This window comes from Labrus mixtus, chromosome 14, assembly GCF_963584025.1.
Source record: "Labrus mixtus chromosome 14, fLabMix1.1, whole genome shotgun sequence".
NCBI lineage: Eukaryota > Metazoa > Chordata > Actinopteri > Labriformes > Labridae > Labrus > Labrus mixtus.
In genome coordinates, this window is record NC_083625.1 from 29,054,071 (window position 1) to 29,070,292 (window position 16,222).

Genomic DNA, 16,222 nt, shown 5'->3' on the forward strand with positions numbered 1-16,222 from the left:
ACTTGGACCCAGCGCCAGGAGAGGGTGTCAGGGGCTTTGTCCACCTCCAGATTTGTTGTTGACATACAGGCTCCCCTCAGCAGTGATCTGTCAATCATTGATTTATCTTTAGAAACAGATATCTGCATAAAAAGCTTTCAATCCATTATAGATCAACATTTCAACTTGAGCCACAAATTTGCTTGACGCTGTGTTGCAAGGGCCAATAAGTCAGATCCCTGACGACCTCAAATGCATCAGCAATTCTACAAACAAACAAACAAACAACAAGCATTTTAAAAGTAGTTTTTTTTCTCTCCTCTTGAGGACAGTCCTGACAAAGCTTGACTTTAACTTTCAAAACATCTGCATCATGATGTTATTTCGGGCAAACGTAACTATCATTAATTGTAATTAAATCACAAGAACATTGGTTTCTTTTTTGGGCTCTTACTGCTGAAGTGAGCCAGAGAGAAGCCGCTGTATTCTCAGGTTGAATTAGGGTCTTTCATATGCAGTTCCAGGACATGCAATCTAGTGTTGAGGTTTCAACAATGTTGCATTTTTTTTATTTAGTTCTGTTGTCTTTGACAAGTTATACATCTGTTTCAAGTTTAATTAGCATGTTAACCTGCACGGAGGACTGGAGACTAGCCACGCTCTGCAAACTGGTATGAAATAGTTTGCACAAGGCCAAGTTCAACACAATACACTGCTCTATGGTTCAATTCCCTTGTTTGGTCCATTCTCAAATACGGTGAAAAGAACTGTGGTGAACTTTGAAGCAAAGCGAGACCCCTGTTCTCAAGCGGACAAGAGTTCAGTCCTTCGGTCTGTACATTCACACCACTTGATGATGGCCAATGGGTTCCAAGATTATCTTTCTCATTGACAAACAGCATTCAAACATGACTTCTAGATAGCCCTTTTGTACTGACTGATTTGACCCTCGCACGCAACATGATTTGGAAAAAATGTCGACGTCAGTTTAACTAACAACATGCAAAATAGTTAAATATCAAGAGGCAGCTTTTGGTAAAAAGACAAAAGAATGATAATGATAATGATAAACTTTATAATGTATATATAAAAACATAAATATACTTAGATGAATATAAAATATATAAATTAATGGAGAAGGGGTGGGATTAAATAAGTTTATACTTCTTCCCACTCCTTTTCGGACGTGTAAATTGATATAGAATAACGTATTTGAGAGCTTATTTTGTATGATGTCCTTCATTGTTTGTACATATTACTTTCTGTTCCTCTCTCTTTTTATTTATTGTCCGAAATAAACTTCAAACTCAACTCAATAATGTGGATGTGGCTAGTGTACATATATATTACTGATTAGAAAGCAGCAGGACAGCTAGACCTCTACCTATCATAGACTACTTTCATTAGAATGTAAGATGGTGGCCATGTTGTTGTACTGGTCCTGTGGATAGTAGGTGTAGGCGGCATACCTGAATTCATCTGTGGCTGTTAGGATACATCTTATACATAGAACATAAAAGGTCATTTCTGAGACTTATTAAGAGCTCCTGATTTGGTGATTAGTTGCTTTTTGTTGTCGATGCCTCCACCATATTTCACACTACTTGGTATGATTCAACATTTTATCTAAAATATGGTATTCAGGCAACACCTGGTGCTAAAGAACATAAAAAAAGCAAAAGATCTTCTGATGAATGCTGATTTCAGTCTTCAGTGTATTTGTTGGCTGAACTTAGGGGAAGTTTCAATCAGGAGATTGTGTTAATAATTCAGATGTTAAAAGGTGCTGCTACCTACGATCTGCTGCAGAGCGGCTGTTAAATGTGACATTTACTTTTTAGGCAGCATTAGTGATTGCATCTTCTCTTTTTTCTTCACTGATTATTTATGATGGGTCTGAAACATCATATTAAACAGCTGACTTGTACTTATTTTTGTGGTCACATGGGAAAACAACTGCAATTGTTTTAGTTCATTTGCAAATGAATCTCCTTTAGCCATACAGTGAATGTCAGCTCTTCTTAAACCCCGGCCTCTTTGACATTAAGACATGAAAGTCAGAGTACTTATTTAAGCCACTCATCCAAAACAAACTTCATGTGATTCATCTTCATATTTATTTTTTATTCAGTCAAATGTATTCCTTAAAAAAGAACAATATGTATTCCAGAGCATATTGAATATACCATATATATAAAGTGTACATACCTAGTATTATTCTATTATTGTATTTTTCTCCCTTTATTTAATTGATGTAAATATGTTTGTTTTTTTAACTTTTTGCTAATTATATTCCTGTTTTTTTTAGCTGCTTTAACAAAAAAATGTTGACCAATGGGGGATCAATAAAGATTATCTTTAACCTAATCTCTTTATCTTTATATATGCTTGGATGCAAAATTATGCAACTAAATTAATGAATGCCTTCCTTGTCTATTTTCATATGTATCTGTCAGTTTCTTGCACCTGGTGTTTAAAGGTTGGTTGGTTCAGGGATGCTGGGTGCTCACTGTCTGTGGAAAACTGTGATTGGCTGTCAGGTGGAGCTGGAGGAGGCCTTGGCCATCTGGAGCTAAGGGGGCCTGGTGTCCTCAGGGTCGCACTCAGTTTGTATCTGTGTGCAGAAGGGAACACGACTTTGTGTCTGGTGTGTCTGTGAGTAAGTGAGTGTGTGTGTTGGAAAGAAAGGAGGAGGTGAGGAGGACTCAGCGGGGCTGAGGCAGATCCCGTCAAGCCATCCTTGGCCTTGCAAAGGAGGTCAGCCGCCAGCATTTACATTCTACTAAAGTTAAAGTTACTGCTTTTGTTCATGTATTGAATTGGATTTTTCTCTTTGTGTCCACTGAGCTTCACAATGGTTATTTACCAAGATACTTTCCTGCAGTTTTTTCAATATGATATATTAAAGACCTACATTAGACCTATATACAGACATGGTCTCTAAAGTTTCTGTAAACATGTGAAAGTTGAGAGTTATTGACTGAGACTGTTAGAAAGTTCTTCTTGAATTCATTTGGTCTCCAGTGTTTTATGATTGCAATTGTGTGATGATGACCTTCAAAACCTGTGGACAGGTTGTTAAGATGGTGAATGGACATGAGCTTGTTTAGCGCTTTTCTAGTCTTCTGACTACTCAAAGTGCTTTTACACCACAGGTCACACCTACACATTCACACACTGATGGTAGAGGTGTATTTCTATGTAAAGTGACCATCAGAAGTGACTAAACCCATTCATACACACTCATAAGCCACAGACGAAGTTTCTTGTCCAAGGACATATTGGACATGTTGCTGCAGGAGCTGGGGATCGAACCCCCAACTTCCCGCTGAGAGACGACCGACTCTACCCACTGATCCACAGCCACCCCTGTGTCTCTGGTTAAAACCCCGGTGTTAAGCTTTCAGTGAGTGACCATGTTTAACACACAGTATTTAAAATCCACCACCAGGGGGCTCTCAGTCCAAACAATAACAAAAGAACTAGCTCTGTGTTGACTGTAGTCAATACAAACGGGCAAAACCGACCTGAGAAAGAGAATATGTTTACTGACGATGTATCTGAGTATAATTTACATACATGATGTTTCTGTGACAGTTCACGCTTCCTTATGCAGCGCTCTTTGACGTAACGTGTTTTCTTGGCAACGATAAACATTTTGTGTCTGTCATGGCGGCTTCTGCGACTAGAGACATCATGATACAACTATAAAATTAAGGATTTCTCTGGCTTTGATAACTAATCATAAATATATATAAATATATATATATATAAATACAGAATTATTAATATTTGAGATAATGTAAGTACTCAAAAAAATATATATAATTTGGGTTTAGTCAATTTTTATTAATTTAATATTTGAATCAAATTCTACATATTAAACATTTAACTGGCAACTTCCAGTCGAATGTGTCTTGGTTGTCATAGTAACAACAGATAAAAGTAAAGTTCCCTAACAAATGCTCCGTTGTAAGGTTTTTCATTATAACATCAGATATACTTGGGGTTCCAATGTTCTCCACACTAACAGCATCCCAGAGCAGAGATTACTGCTTCAGTTTTCATGATTTTGAAACTTCATTTTATATACTTAGGAATGTTTTTCTTAACCCTAACCCTAATTTGACCTGGTGGAAAATGACAGCCCTCTGTCATATACCAAACTTTTCATTGCTTTACAGGGACTTTAACTAGCAGGATCACAGGCTGAACAATGACAGTTGAGCTGCTGTTTTCTGACACTGCATCTACTTTGTTATCTTTTCACTATGAATTTGAATAATGATTTTCCTTTGGGCATAAATTATTCTTTGAGGTCACTTTGGATGTTGTTGAGGCTTCACCTCAGCTGAGCAGCAGCTCAAAAAGGCCTGTTGTCATTGAAACTGAGTGAATAAAAGAGTCAGCACACATCCAACATGTCCCACATGATGCTCTATCCCTCTCAGCTATAGTCAGGCTCCATCTCCTGTTCTGAGAGGCCCTGAAAGCACTCTGTAAGTACTAATGGCTGACTCTGTTTAATGGCTTTCTATTTCCATTTCTTTTAAGAACGTAACACTTTCATGTACTTTCAAGACAATATTAAATTAACTGTTTGATATGTATTTGATTCTTCCAGTGTTGTCACCACCTTTAATTCATGTTCATACACATTTTTTTCCATCTGCAAAATAAGTGTTAAGGGAAAATGTCTTAAGTGCACAAAATTGACCTCTTTACAGAAACCCACTAAGAGAAAATCAATTTTGGAGAATCCCATACTGTGTCTGAGTGTAGGCAGTGAGCACCTAATCTTTCAGACAGCTGATGGGATGGCTCTGTGGGCTTTTTGCAGTGCATCATTATGTTCAATCTAGGTGTGATGGGAACTCCTTGTGAACAGGCCATCAACAGAAGAGGTTACAATCATGTTTCTTCACTCCCTTTCTTTTTATCAGGAGAAATGCATTGTAAACTCTGAGGGTCAGGGACCTTATGTGTCTATTATAACGGCTATCTGTGAATGTGGACTGAAGGAGCTAAGATACCACAGTAACTCTCTGTACCATCAGGTACACCATCCAAAGACTCCTTCAACTTCAGTCCTATTGTTTGAGAGGTTTAATCAGTCAAATGAAATACAAAACTAATCTCAGGCAAAAAATGCAAGGCTTATTATCCATTTATCTATATAGGCTTATACATCAATTCATTGAGTGGCAAAACACTTCCCCGGTTCATAACCTAGTGTATGGGATGTGTACTACAACTACAATTATTCACTATAGCTGTAAACCATCTGCGGAGGACTTGTAAAGAACCACAGACCCAAAACCGAGGTATGAACTGAACTGTGACATCTTTGTACAGTTGTACCCATAGCTGTTACCCACAGTGGCTAGAAAAGCGGATCAGAGCCACACAGAGTTTGTTCGCGGGGGTTTGGGCTCTCACGGCCTCCCATCAAGGGGATACAAAGGCAGAGGAGGAACATTGAAACAAGCATTGAACAAGAAAATGCAAACTCTTCCCCATGCCATGAAAGTTCAACAAACAACAAAAGTGTTTACCACCCTTGGATACCCCGACCCCTGCACAGTGACTGCTGCTCCAGCAGTCATTATATTGCTATTTACCGCTCACAATCCTTACCCCCCACCCCCTGACTTATAGAGAAGTAATTGCTGCCAAAATATTTGTGTTTTAACAAGCAGAAAATTTCCATGGAAAGAGGTAGGCGATCGATTTGCATTGCTGCAGTAAGAATCAATAATGTCTTCCTGAGTCACACTCTTCGATGTTCGCTGCTTGATTTGGCCAGCAAGGGAGGAGTTACACTCCCTCTGGTCATAGAACAACCGCAATTCTTGCCTCCCTGCTGCCTTTACAATTACACCAGCTGTATTAAAGCTATTTTTCATTCAAAAGTCCCAAGGCTGAGAGAAACAAATAGGCTGAGCCTGGAATCTGTGGTTCTGTTTCTCCCATAATAATAGAAAGGGTACAGTCCTTTTCTGCACCACAAGGAAAAAAACTATTATTTTTCTAACTTGGCTCTCTTTTGCACATCAATGCTGTCAGATTGTTTGATCAGCCTGTCATAAAGAAAACTAAATATCAATCTGGCAATATATATTTGTCCTGACTTTCATTACGCTGGCCTTATATATTCTTTCATTTCAAAAATATGGCACTCTAAACAGATTTCCCTGCCAATTTGACCCACGTTAACAACATTAAAGAGGGTTACCTTAGCAGAGGTTGAATGCACATTTGATACATTTTTAAAACTAGCATTTTGAAAGTAGCATTCCCTCAGTGCTCCGTCTGCACCCACCCCCTCCCCTCTGTGCTCCTTCAAAAGCAAGCGCCATCGCTCCAGAAGCGGATCTCAGCTCATCACTTGCATTGTGTAGAAACTACGTTGTCTCTTTCAGCAGTTAATAAACTCACAGTATAAACTCCGTCATTGGCTAGTGCACGCTAAAGGTAAAGAAGGAGCAGGCAGACAGGGAGCCTGATTGGTTCCTCGTGGCAGATATTGGTCGGCAGGCTTACAACTGCTACAGATGACGGATTTTCTCTGTTCCTTTTTCAGAGACCATGAGTTATTAATGTCTGTCAGGACCTAAAGACAATTTCAAACAATATCTTTACAAAAGTGTATCTAGAGAAAATTACCAGCCCTGCCTTTAATTAGCCGAAGAAGCAGTTGGCAGTAGGATTAGACGACGACAGTGGGCCGAAGTCAGACAGCAGTTAAAAGAAGTTAAGATATGCGCTGGCCGCTTCCACATCCAGAAGAAGCTGAAAGAAACAGCTGTTTCAGCTCTTTATGCACTCCACACTCACCTGCGATGGGAGGATTTCACCAGCCAGAGTCACAATCTATGTGACAATCACTGCACAATGAATTCCTTAGTGCTACAAACTAAGATGATGGACGAGACTAACATGCTCGTATGGCAGGAATTTACTTTAGACTACGGAGGAATGAAAGCTGACTGAAAGAGACCCTGTTGTGACGAGTTCTTCTGCTTTAGCAAAAAATGCTACCGTAGCACAAATTGACAGCAGTGGCTATCTATAGTCCCAAATCATTCTCCCAGTACAGAATCACTTCATGTAACACCACTACTTACTTTATTTGCACTGAAAGGAAAGAGGATTAAGGTTGACAGGCACACACGTACATGTACACATCCATAGGTAGCACTATTTTACAAAAGATCTTTTGTAGTTATTGTCGCAGTGAATATGACAGTAGCTGATATGTCCTGCAATCTACCTTTGTATGGGAATTTTGAATTCTTAATTTAATTTGGGCCATTATATTTCATATCATATTTTATCGTGAGCTACCCTGTGATCCAATCTGATTCCCAATTCAGCTTAAAAATATACTGAAAGGTTTCAGTACCTATTAGTCACTGAGATTCTTTTAAATAGGACTTATGTATAACTATATCAGAATTCCACTTCATAAAAACAGGAAGCTAGAGCCAATACAATAATTTTAGTGGTAGCTTATTAAAGGTAAGTTGAAAAAAATCTGCCTTGTCTTTAATTTCCAAAGAAATCCTTGTGTTGGTAGAGCCTAACTTACAAATCATGAAACCCATAGTGCACCACCAGGATTTGGCTCAGGGCTTTGTCCTTTAACATTCTGGTGAAACTGAACAATAAATCTCAAGGTTCCTGAATAAATCTGGGTTATGAAGCATTTTATTATGCTGGCTTTTCCTGGGAGGTTCATCAAATGAACCGAGAGATGAGATATTTCCTCTGAGGATGTTTCTGAAAGTCATTTCCCTTGGCTTGCTGTGACTTCTAATGTTTATTTTCATGGTATAGCCATAAAAACATAACTAAGGTAAGATGGTACATAGTGTTACTTGAACTACAAAAGGGGGCTGTGGGCCCTTCTAAACATGCACACCTTTCTCTTCTTTTTATTAAAGACTCTTGTCTCTTAAGGGCGCACTCACACTAGCAAAATTGTCCCATACCGTGCTTAAGCACGATTGTCCCCCCTCCTTATTCCCCCGCTGACCTGCACTCACACTGCTCTAGGACTAAACGGGCCTGAGCACGGTTACCTCTTGTATATAAGGTCGTAAACCAACACATGCATGGATTAATGTAATTATGAAGCGTGCATAGTTTACACGACAGGAGGACTCGAGAAAAAAGAAAACAATTTTTAAAATCAGGGGAAGCGCTGTCGGGACACTGTCTGCAAATCAGAGAACAAGACAAATATTTTACTGACTTTGTGGCTCATTTTGAGTCATTTTAGATACATATACAGCCAGAATACTCTGTCAACGTTGTGTACCCGTGTGCTTGTGCTCGTGCATAAACACACCTCTCTGAAGCGTGCCAGGACCAAGAAAGTGTACCATGCTTGAGCACGTATCAGAGAACTTATACTAGTCAAAAGTACTGGACTTTAAGGGTGAAGCGTGGGCACAGTACGGATTAGAGTGAGTGCGCCCTAAGGCTCATTTATGTTTCCTTCCATTTGTAGAAAGATATGAATGTTTAATCAATATGACCAATATTCTACCATGATTTTGAACATCCTTTGGATGGATGTTAAAAATGCATCCACTAGGTCCGGTCTTGCACAGACCTCCACTCATCCTTCCCTGTCGTCCAGCTGACATTCAGTTCCCTTCTGATCAGCTGTTCTGGGGTAGGGTAACATCACATATATGTTTATAGCTTCTAACCTACTCTCACAATCTTGCACCAAAAAGTCTTTCAAAATGTCTTCTTCGTTTTCTTTTGCTCTTATGGTTTGTACTGTTGGCACTGCTCAACACTGCCCCCAGCAATTTACGTTGGTACTGCAACATTTGGTCCGTCTCTGTAAGCTTCAGAAACATTGATAGAAATGAACACAGAGTACGGGCAGAAGGCTCAGTCCGTCTGTCCGTGTATGTCAGACATAGACCATAAATGAGCAATAACTTAACATGCTGCTTGTTGAACTCTGTCTGCACATGACTTGACGGACCTTACTAGTTTGGGCTAATAAATGCTGACAGTCAGTGACCAAACCTGAGATTCAGTGACATCGACAATGCTTGATCAAAGTAACATCAGAGGTATAAACACACAGTACACAGTAACACATGCAGTAACCTTGTATTACAAGTGATTATAAGCCTCATTGGGGAAGTGTAGACAAAGTCTTCCACATATCAACACATGATTATTAACTGTGACAGATTCAAAACAGATCACAGTAACACCACTGCAAGCAAATGGGACTAGCTGGCAAGCATATGGTCACAAACACACATGGGATTCTCATGAGAAGAAAGGGGCAGCGACCCACAGGAGTGGGAAAGATTTCTTCTTCAGGCAATGGATTGAAGACAACAACAAAACAAAGTGCATGCAGCACCAAGTACACATCAATTTTCTGGGTACACTAATGGAAAGGGTCTTTGAGTAAGACCCAAAACACACAGGAGATTGAGATTCCCCAGAGGTGAAATCAAAATAAAATGAAATAAAACTTGCCATGTAGTTTGCTGAGGTCACACCCGGGTAAGCAAGATCAAAACGGGTAACCAGTGCAGGCTGCAGGTAAGAAATGAAAAACAAGATCACTAGCCAGTATACTTTGGTAAAGAGAGGGAGAGAGAGAAGGGAGCCTAATGCATCGGGGGGGAAAAAGGCATTAGTATGTTTTACCTTGTCAGATGATGAGAAGAAGGAAAATATGTTGACACGGGTTAGGACTGACTGGATGAGGATGAGGGGGAATGGATCAGTCCGCCCTCATTTCTAACAGTGAGGAAGAGTTTCTTACGCAGAAGGAGAATGTCTCATCACAGAACTACTGCAAAGTCTGATAACGGATGATCCCCATTGCACTACTGAATGTCTCAAAGGCTTTTGTGTCCATAGCTTTCATCAACATAAACTAACATCTTAGCGACTTACTGAAAACAAATCCAACCCAGCGTGTCACAAACAGCAGCTCTGTCAGTCACTCAAAATATGATGCTGCAGTACACCTCTAGCATTCCTCTAGTTTACTGTTCAATGCACTGTTATTGTTAGGTGATGTTTTGTGAAGATTGGAAAGTCTACTTGAGTTGGCAGTGAGATCAATCAAACCAATAGAATACCTTTCATCCAGAAATCCAATGTTCAACCCAAGATTGATTCATTTTAAAGATATGTGAACCAAGTTACAGGGATGCACCAATCTGATTCCTGGTATCAGATATAGGTCCATTACTGACTCAAATAGCCAGAGAGGGTATCTGTGAAAATGGGCCCTACCAAGGGACCAATCCCTTGGGCCAATCTATTCAGTGTTTACTGCAAGCTTGTGTGATGTCCCTGTCATGGGTGCAGTGACAGGCCTGTGCAGTGTGCTAGGCGGAGCTAACACAGCATGGTGGGTGTAAACAACAAAGACTAAGCAGTTTGGATGCATTTCATCTTACGCCAATACATTCTACTTGTACTTGCAATTTATGTAAAACTAATGTTTCTAGGAGAGAAACAAGTTTTAAAAACACAAAGAAGGTGGACAAAAAAAGCAATTACCTCTGAAGCTGCTAGGCAAAAACGGAAAGATAGTTTGAAAGCAACAGAACACTTGAAACCACGGAACAGCATGCCATCTACAAGATCATATGAGAAATGTAATAATCAGAGTTATGGATGTAAAAGCAATGAGCTTTGCTGTAGATACCTGGAGCTATGACATTACTGCACATTGTAGTGCTACAGGCTACAAGCTAAACCCACAGATCACATATCAGCGACTCAATTTAATCTGCCAGCTAGGACATGCTTGATCAATTAACCTTAAAGAGGACATATGATCCCCCTTCTCCACCTTTTCAAACAGTCCCCCTGTGGTCTAAATGAAACATCTGTGCTGTGCTTTGGTCAAAATATAACATGAATCAAGCACCAGAGGAGGTTTGTGACCCTGTATAAACCAGCTCTCTCAGAACGCTCCGTTTTGGTGTGTGTGTCTCTTTAAATACAATGAGCCCCCCCTGAGTTTTTCCCGTAGACATCACTGCTTCGCTAGCGAGAATAAAAATGGCCGACCTGCGCAAATATTTTGTTCTAGGCTGGGGGTGGAGTCCATGGGGAGATGCCAGGGGAGTGGAGGGAATTGTTTTACCAGAATCTCACTGTGACATCACAAGGAGAGCATATTTGAAACAGAGCATTTCTCTCTGTGTTGTAAGACTTATGCAGACCACAAACAAAGGACTGGATGGATTTATTTCACATTTTGTGGGTCAGTAGACACTCAGGTTACACAAATATATGTTCAGAAACACTGTACAAGTGGATTTTTCATTATATGTCCCCTTTAAGACATTTTGAGAGACTAAAGGCATTGACCAACATTGAAGTGCAGAGCTTAGGCTGCTTTGCACATACAATGCTGCATGTAGTCAACAACGGTTCACTGCGACAGCACAGTGTGAGTGGTGCTATTGCAAGTTGTAGACAGATTGTGATGACAATATAAAACTTTCATGCTTATATCATTTTGTTTGACAAAGTTAAGAAAACCTTATGCTGCATTACACAGCATATAGTATAGGTTATCAGATCAGCAGATTCCCAAAGCCCAGGTATCTGATCAGTATCTGAACTTAAAAAGTTGGATTGGTACAGCACTTACATTTATCCTCTTCTTTCCTAAAAAACTAAATAGATAAAATAAGAGTTGATTTGATCTTTTTGTTAGAGCCTCATCACTGCTGTGTGTGACTTCACATCAAATTATATCCTCATTAACTTTGAGGCGTCAGTATGAAGATCATTCGGGAGACATTTTACACGTCTGCCCTGGTTTATTACCTCCATGTTGTGATGTGTATCAATGGGTCGGATGTTATTAACAGAGTAACATGTTTTTACCAACAGACTTTTTAATGGAGCTATGGTAAAGCACTCAGCGCTCCTGACAGCAGAGGATGATGGAGCTTACTGTCAATGATATGAAAAGGACACATCCAGCATAATAAAAGAAAAAGAAAAAATCTGACAAAGTCTGAAACAAGGTGAACTAACTAACTTCTGTTTTGTTCTAGGCTGGGGGGGCGGGCGTCATTGCATTTAAAGAGACACACACACCAAAACTGTTTTAAAAGGGGTATAATATGTCCTCTATAACATACATTTCTTTATTAACTATAAATCACAGTTTTAAAACTTAAACTATTCTGCAGTGCAGCACAACATTTTGTTTGTGCTTCTGGATCTGAAACACAGCAAACATTCAAGCAGTAAAACTTACATTCAGTTAAACAAGAAAGGGTTCACCATAGATCTCAAAAATTGCCTCAACAGAACTGCAGGAGAATGTTATTTCATTTCCAACATCGCCCTCTGTTGTCTGATCTTTCACACTACTGGATGAATGAGCACAATCAATAACACTGCAGTTTGTACTTTTCAACCTGGGAGTCACTTTTCATATATTTGAGGTTTTAATGACTCAGCAGCTGTGTAGCTAAAACAAAATAAAAACATCTTGTTTGTGTGATAGTGTGATTTGGTGTTTAAAATGGTAAATTTCACAGTGTAAGGCTACAAACCAGTCCAAGGCAGTGGGAGCAAGCAACCCCTGTCTCTGTCAGGTTACATGGCTGATGTTTGTCAATTCAGTGGGGTGTCTTTGAAAGGAGGGGTGTTACAGTACAACTGTTTTTTTGAATGTCCCTTTAACACCTCTGAGGTGTCTATTTTTCCTCAACTACAACTACATGTAGATTAGCCCTGCAAGAGACACATACAAACCCCATCTAATGGCTCCAAACAAATCAAAACCATGGGGAATGTGTGCAAGGAGAGGCAAAAGAGAGACGCATCTAAAGGCAGTGTTTTATCATTTCTCGCCTATTATTATGATACACCACAACCACACAACCAGATGATTGTATCACTGTAAGCATCGGTGGAACCTTGGAGCACTGCAAAGAGAGTGAAAAGTGGGGTCAAGTGTTTCATATTGAAGAGTTCAATCATCACTCTGTCCTGCTTTTGTCTACATATTACATGTCAATAATAAAACAGCTTCTTCCTGCTCCACATTCTGTTACCCATTAGCTGCCATAGTACAATCACTACATGATTTTTAAGACTTCACCTTAATCGGCCTGACAAATGAATAAGAATAATATGATTTATAATATGAGCTATGGAAGACACTAATCAGCCTGTGCCCATACTTCGTCCCCAAAAAACAAAAACAAAAGAGCGGTAAAAGACAAAGTGAGAGAGTGGCCAGAGCTGCTGAACTGGGATGAAGGTGTGAAGGTTGTGGTTTCTGTGTTAGGTGAGTTATCGTATGATGGTGGAGAGGTGGCTTACCTTGAGGGGAGAGATGTGGGCATGGGACACGTAGCCATGCACGTTCTCGATCTCAGACAGGTTCTTCTCAGACACGTGCACGAGCTCAGGGGCGCGCACCTCATTAGTGAGCCGCGGGAAACCCTGGTCGAGGGACGGCGAGTCATCTTCCTGATAGTGGTACTGCTGAGAGTGGAAAAGGAGATGGATAGAAGAGAAAAAAGGACATAAGGAGATAAAGAAAGACACAGAAAAGTGATGAGATCCAAATGCAGGTCAAAGAAATAATGAAAAAGAAGAAAGGTTAGTCAAATGTTATTCATCTCCAAAGATGACTTGAAATGTTTCTTTTGCTAGTTAGCATTTTTAACAATGCTTTATCACTCTTCTGCGAAGAATAAAAGTTTCCTTCGTGAAAATCCTCAATCACAATGACAAAGATAAAGCTTTATAATATGAGACAAAACTTTACTGTTTTTAAACAAAAAAATGAACCTCTTGATATCTGTTTTATCTATGGACACATTATCAGAGTTAAATTTATATATATATGTTTTAAGTAGACTTTAGTCTAAAATGTAGACTTAGGCAAAATCAAACCATTAATACTGGTCTTAGATTAATAAAGTATACAATATAACTGTGTAATAAGAACTTACATCAGCACCCTGTGTAATTAAATACTCCCAACCTTTAGTGCAGTGCAAACCGAGGTACTCTGCACCACCGGTGTGCACTGCACTACCAATGGGAGGGGTTGAGATCCAAACATTTTGAAGGTCAGCGTTGTGTTTTGTTTCTCAGATCACCTCGCCCCAATAACATTAAGGTAAAATAAGATAAGATAATACTTTATTGATCCCCAGTGGGGAATTCAAGTGTTGCAGCAGTAAAAGACAAGAAGAAGAGCATGCATATGAGTACAAGTAAAATAAGAATATATAGGAATACAATTAAAATAAAGATAAAGGTACGATGTATTTACAACTTTTATTAGCAAGAATTAAGTAAACTATACATCAATTACAATCTTAACTATACACTAAAAACTATACAGGACATTGAGATATATTAAGTGGCAAGCTGAATTTAAAGTGACCAGTTATGAGATAAAGTGACAGAGTTTAAATAAGTTGGCAAAAGTAAGCAATACATATAAAAAAAACCATCTAGAAATAATATGAAATGAGTGACTGAGTCCAAGAGTCCATGAAGTCCAAGGCTGTGCATGCCGGGTTCTGTTTCCACATGATTGTACTCTCTCTAAGGCAGACAAAATAATGGTTGACCTTTGTTTGTTACAGGCCAGATGTTCAGTTGCACTCTGTTTGAATATTTAGTATTTGTATATACTTTATTAATCTTTGAGGGAAGTTCCGGTTTTTAAACTCTGTTATTGAGAGACATGCTTCTCACATACTTAGGCCCAAATGACAAAGGACCTGTGCTCATGCATTAGTGGAGAGATGTACGCACCCCATCAAACCCCCAAACCCCCAACCCGAGCAGTTGGTGGTTTGGTGCTAGGGAAGGTCCCTGTTACCTCTCCAGCTACCAGACCAACTTCCATATTATGATCCTCATCGGGACTTGAACCAGTGACCCTCCAGTTCCCAGCCTTAGGCTTAGGCAAAGGTTATAAATATAAACTAATTGTAGTGTAAGAATATGTGTTCAAAGTGAATGTTTGGATGTGCTTTGGATTATATTTTTTAAAATGATACACGAACCATCTATGGCATGTACAGAATCCCGAAGCGGACATGCATCAATATATTTCAGTTTAACTGTAAACGTGTAAATGCCGGTTGTTTGAGATCTGTGTTTATTTAAGTCAATAACAACACTGATAACGGTTTAATGTCAGCTGATTTGACAAGATCTTGAATAATTAACTTGTTTTAATGAGAAAAAAAGAGTTGTTATTTTCTGTTGAACAAAATAAGTAAGTCGAGATCTAAAGTAAACAACTAAAATTGACTCATAAAACAGGGAAATGGAGAACAATACAATTCATATGAGTATGTCTGCTTTGGGTTTACAAAGGACTGCTTGGCAAAAGAAAACAAAAAAACTACATCCTACATTTGGTCGAAAGCCCAGACAGCCATCATGTTTTTCACAAAATAAAATTTTTCATAATGAACACATTATTTTAACAACCAATGGGCCTTCTACTGGCCACTTTTGGACTTTTTTCAATTTTTGCCCTTTGCATAGTTACAGCACCAATGAAGGGCAGTTAACAGAGGTAATGCTTCCCTACTAACTTAAAGGGTATTTACTGCCAACCTTTAATGTAAACTGTGAAATATTGAGTAAACCTGGGCAGTGTACAGGAAGGGATGTACCATTACACTCTGCAACACAACGATAGGATTTCAACAAGATTTTTTAATGATCTTTACATTTTTCTTGAAGACATTTGATTGGATTCAATTTATGACTATGTATATTATTCATTTATTTAAATTCTCTGACAATACAAAATATATTTTTTTCTTTATAAACACAAGTATTAGCCTACTATTTGATTTTAGGTTGAATAGTTACTGATAAAACAATTCATATTTTTTCTGTATAACAAGTGACAAGAAAAAGCCAAACACAAACAGTGCCCTCTGCTGGATGACAGCTTTGCATACATACATTTTTTTATTTTTTTTTTCAAACATTTAAACTGTATTTGTATTGATTTGAATTGTATTTCAAACTTGCGTAACATCCCTTGTGAAAGAGGTAACCATTAGACTAAGTTATTATTGTAAACTGCAGCTCATCTTGCTGCTTTATTATTGAGATCTAAGCTGTTGAAATGAACTTAGTAGTTATGCCTAACATTTGTGATAGTCAACTTTTAAGGCTTTTCATGAAGTTAATGAAAAGGTTTAGATTTCTGATTTCT

The 16,222-nt window shown here is 38.9% G+C and overlaps 1 protein-coding gene across 5 annotated transcripts in view; it reads right to left on the bottom strand.

Moving 5' to 3' along the window:
• The window catches only part of dlg2 (discs, large homolog 2 (Drosophila)), a 159,755-nt gene that overhangs the window by 88,138 nt on the left and 55,395 nt on the right, over positions 1-16,222 (bottom strand). For 4 of the 5 annotated variants that reach the window (XM_061056066.1, XM_061056078.1, XM_061056079.1 and 1 more), the window contains exon 3: positions 13,339-13,503. In XM_061056066.1, coding sequence (XP_060912049.1) covers positions 13,339-13,503 — 165 coding nt within the window. The remainder of the gene's footprint in view (positions 1-13,338; positions 13,504-16,222) is intronic. The other variant, XM_061056067.1, reaches the window with a different exon arrangement.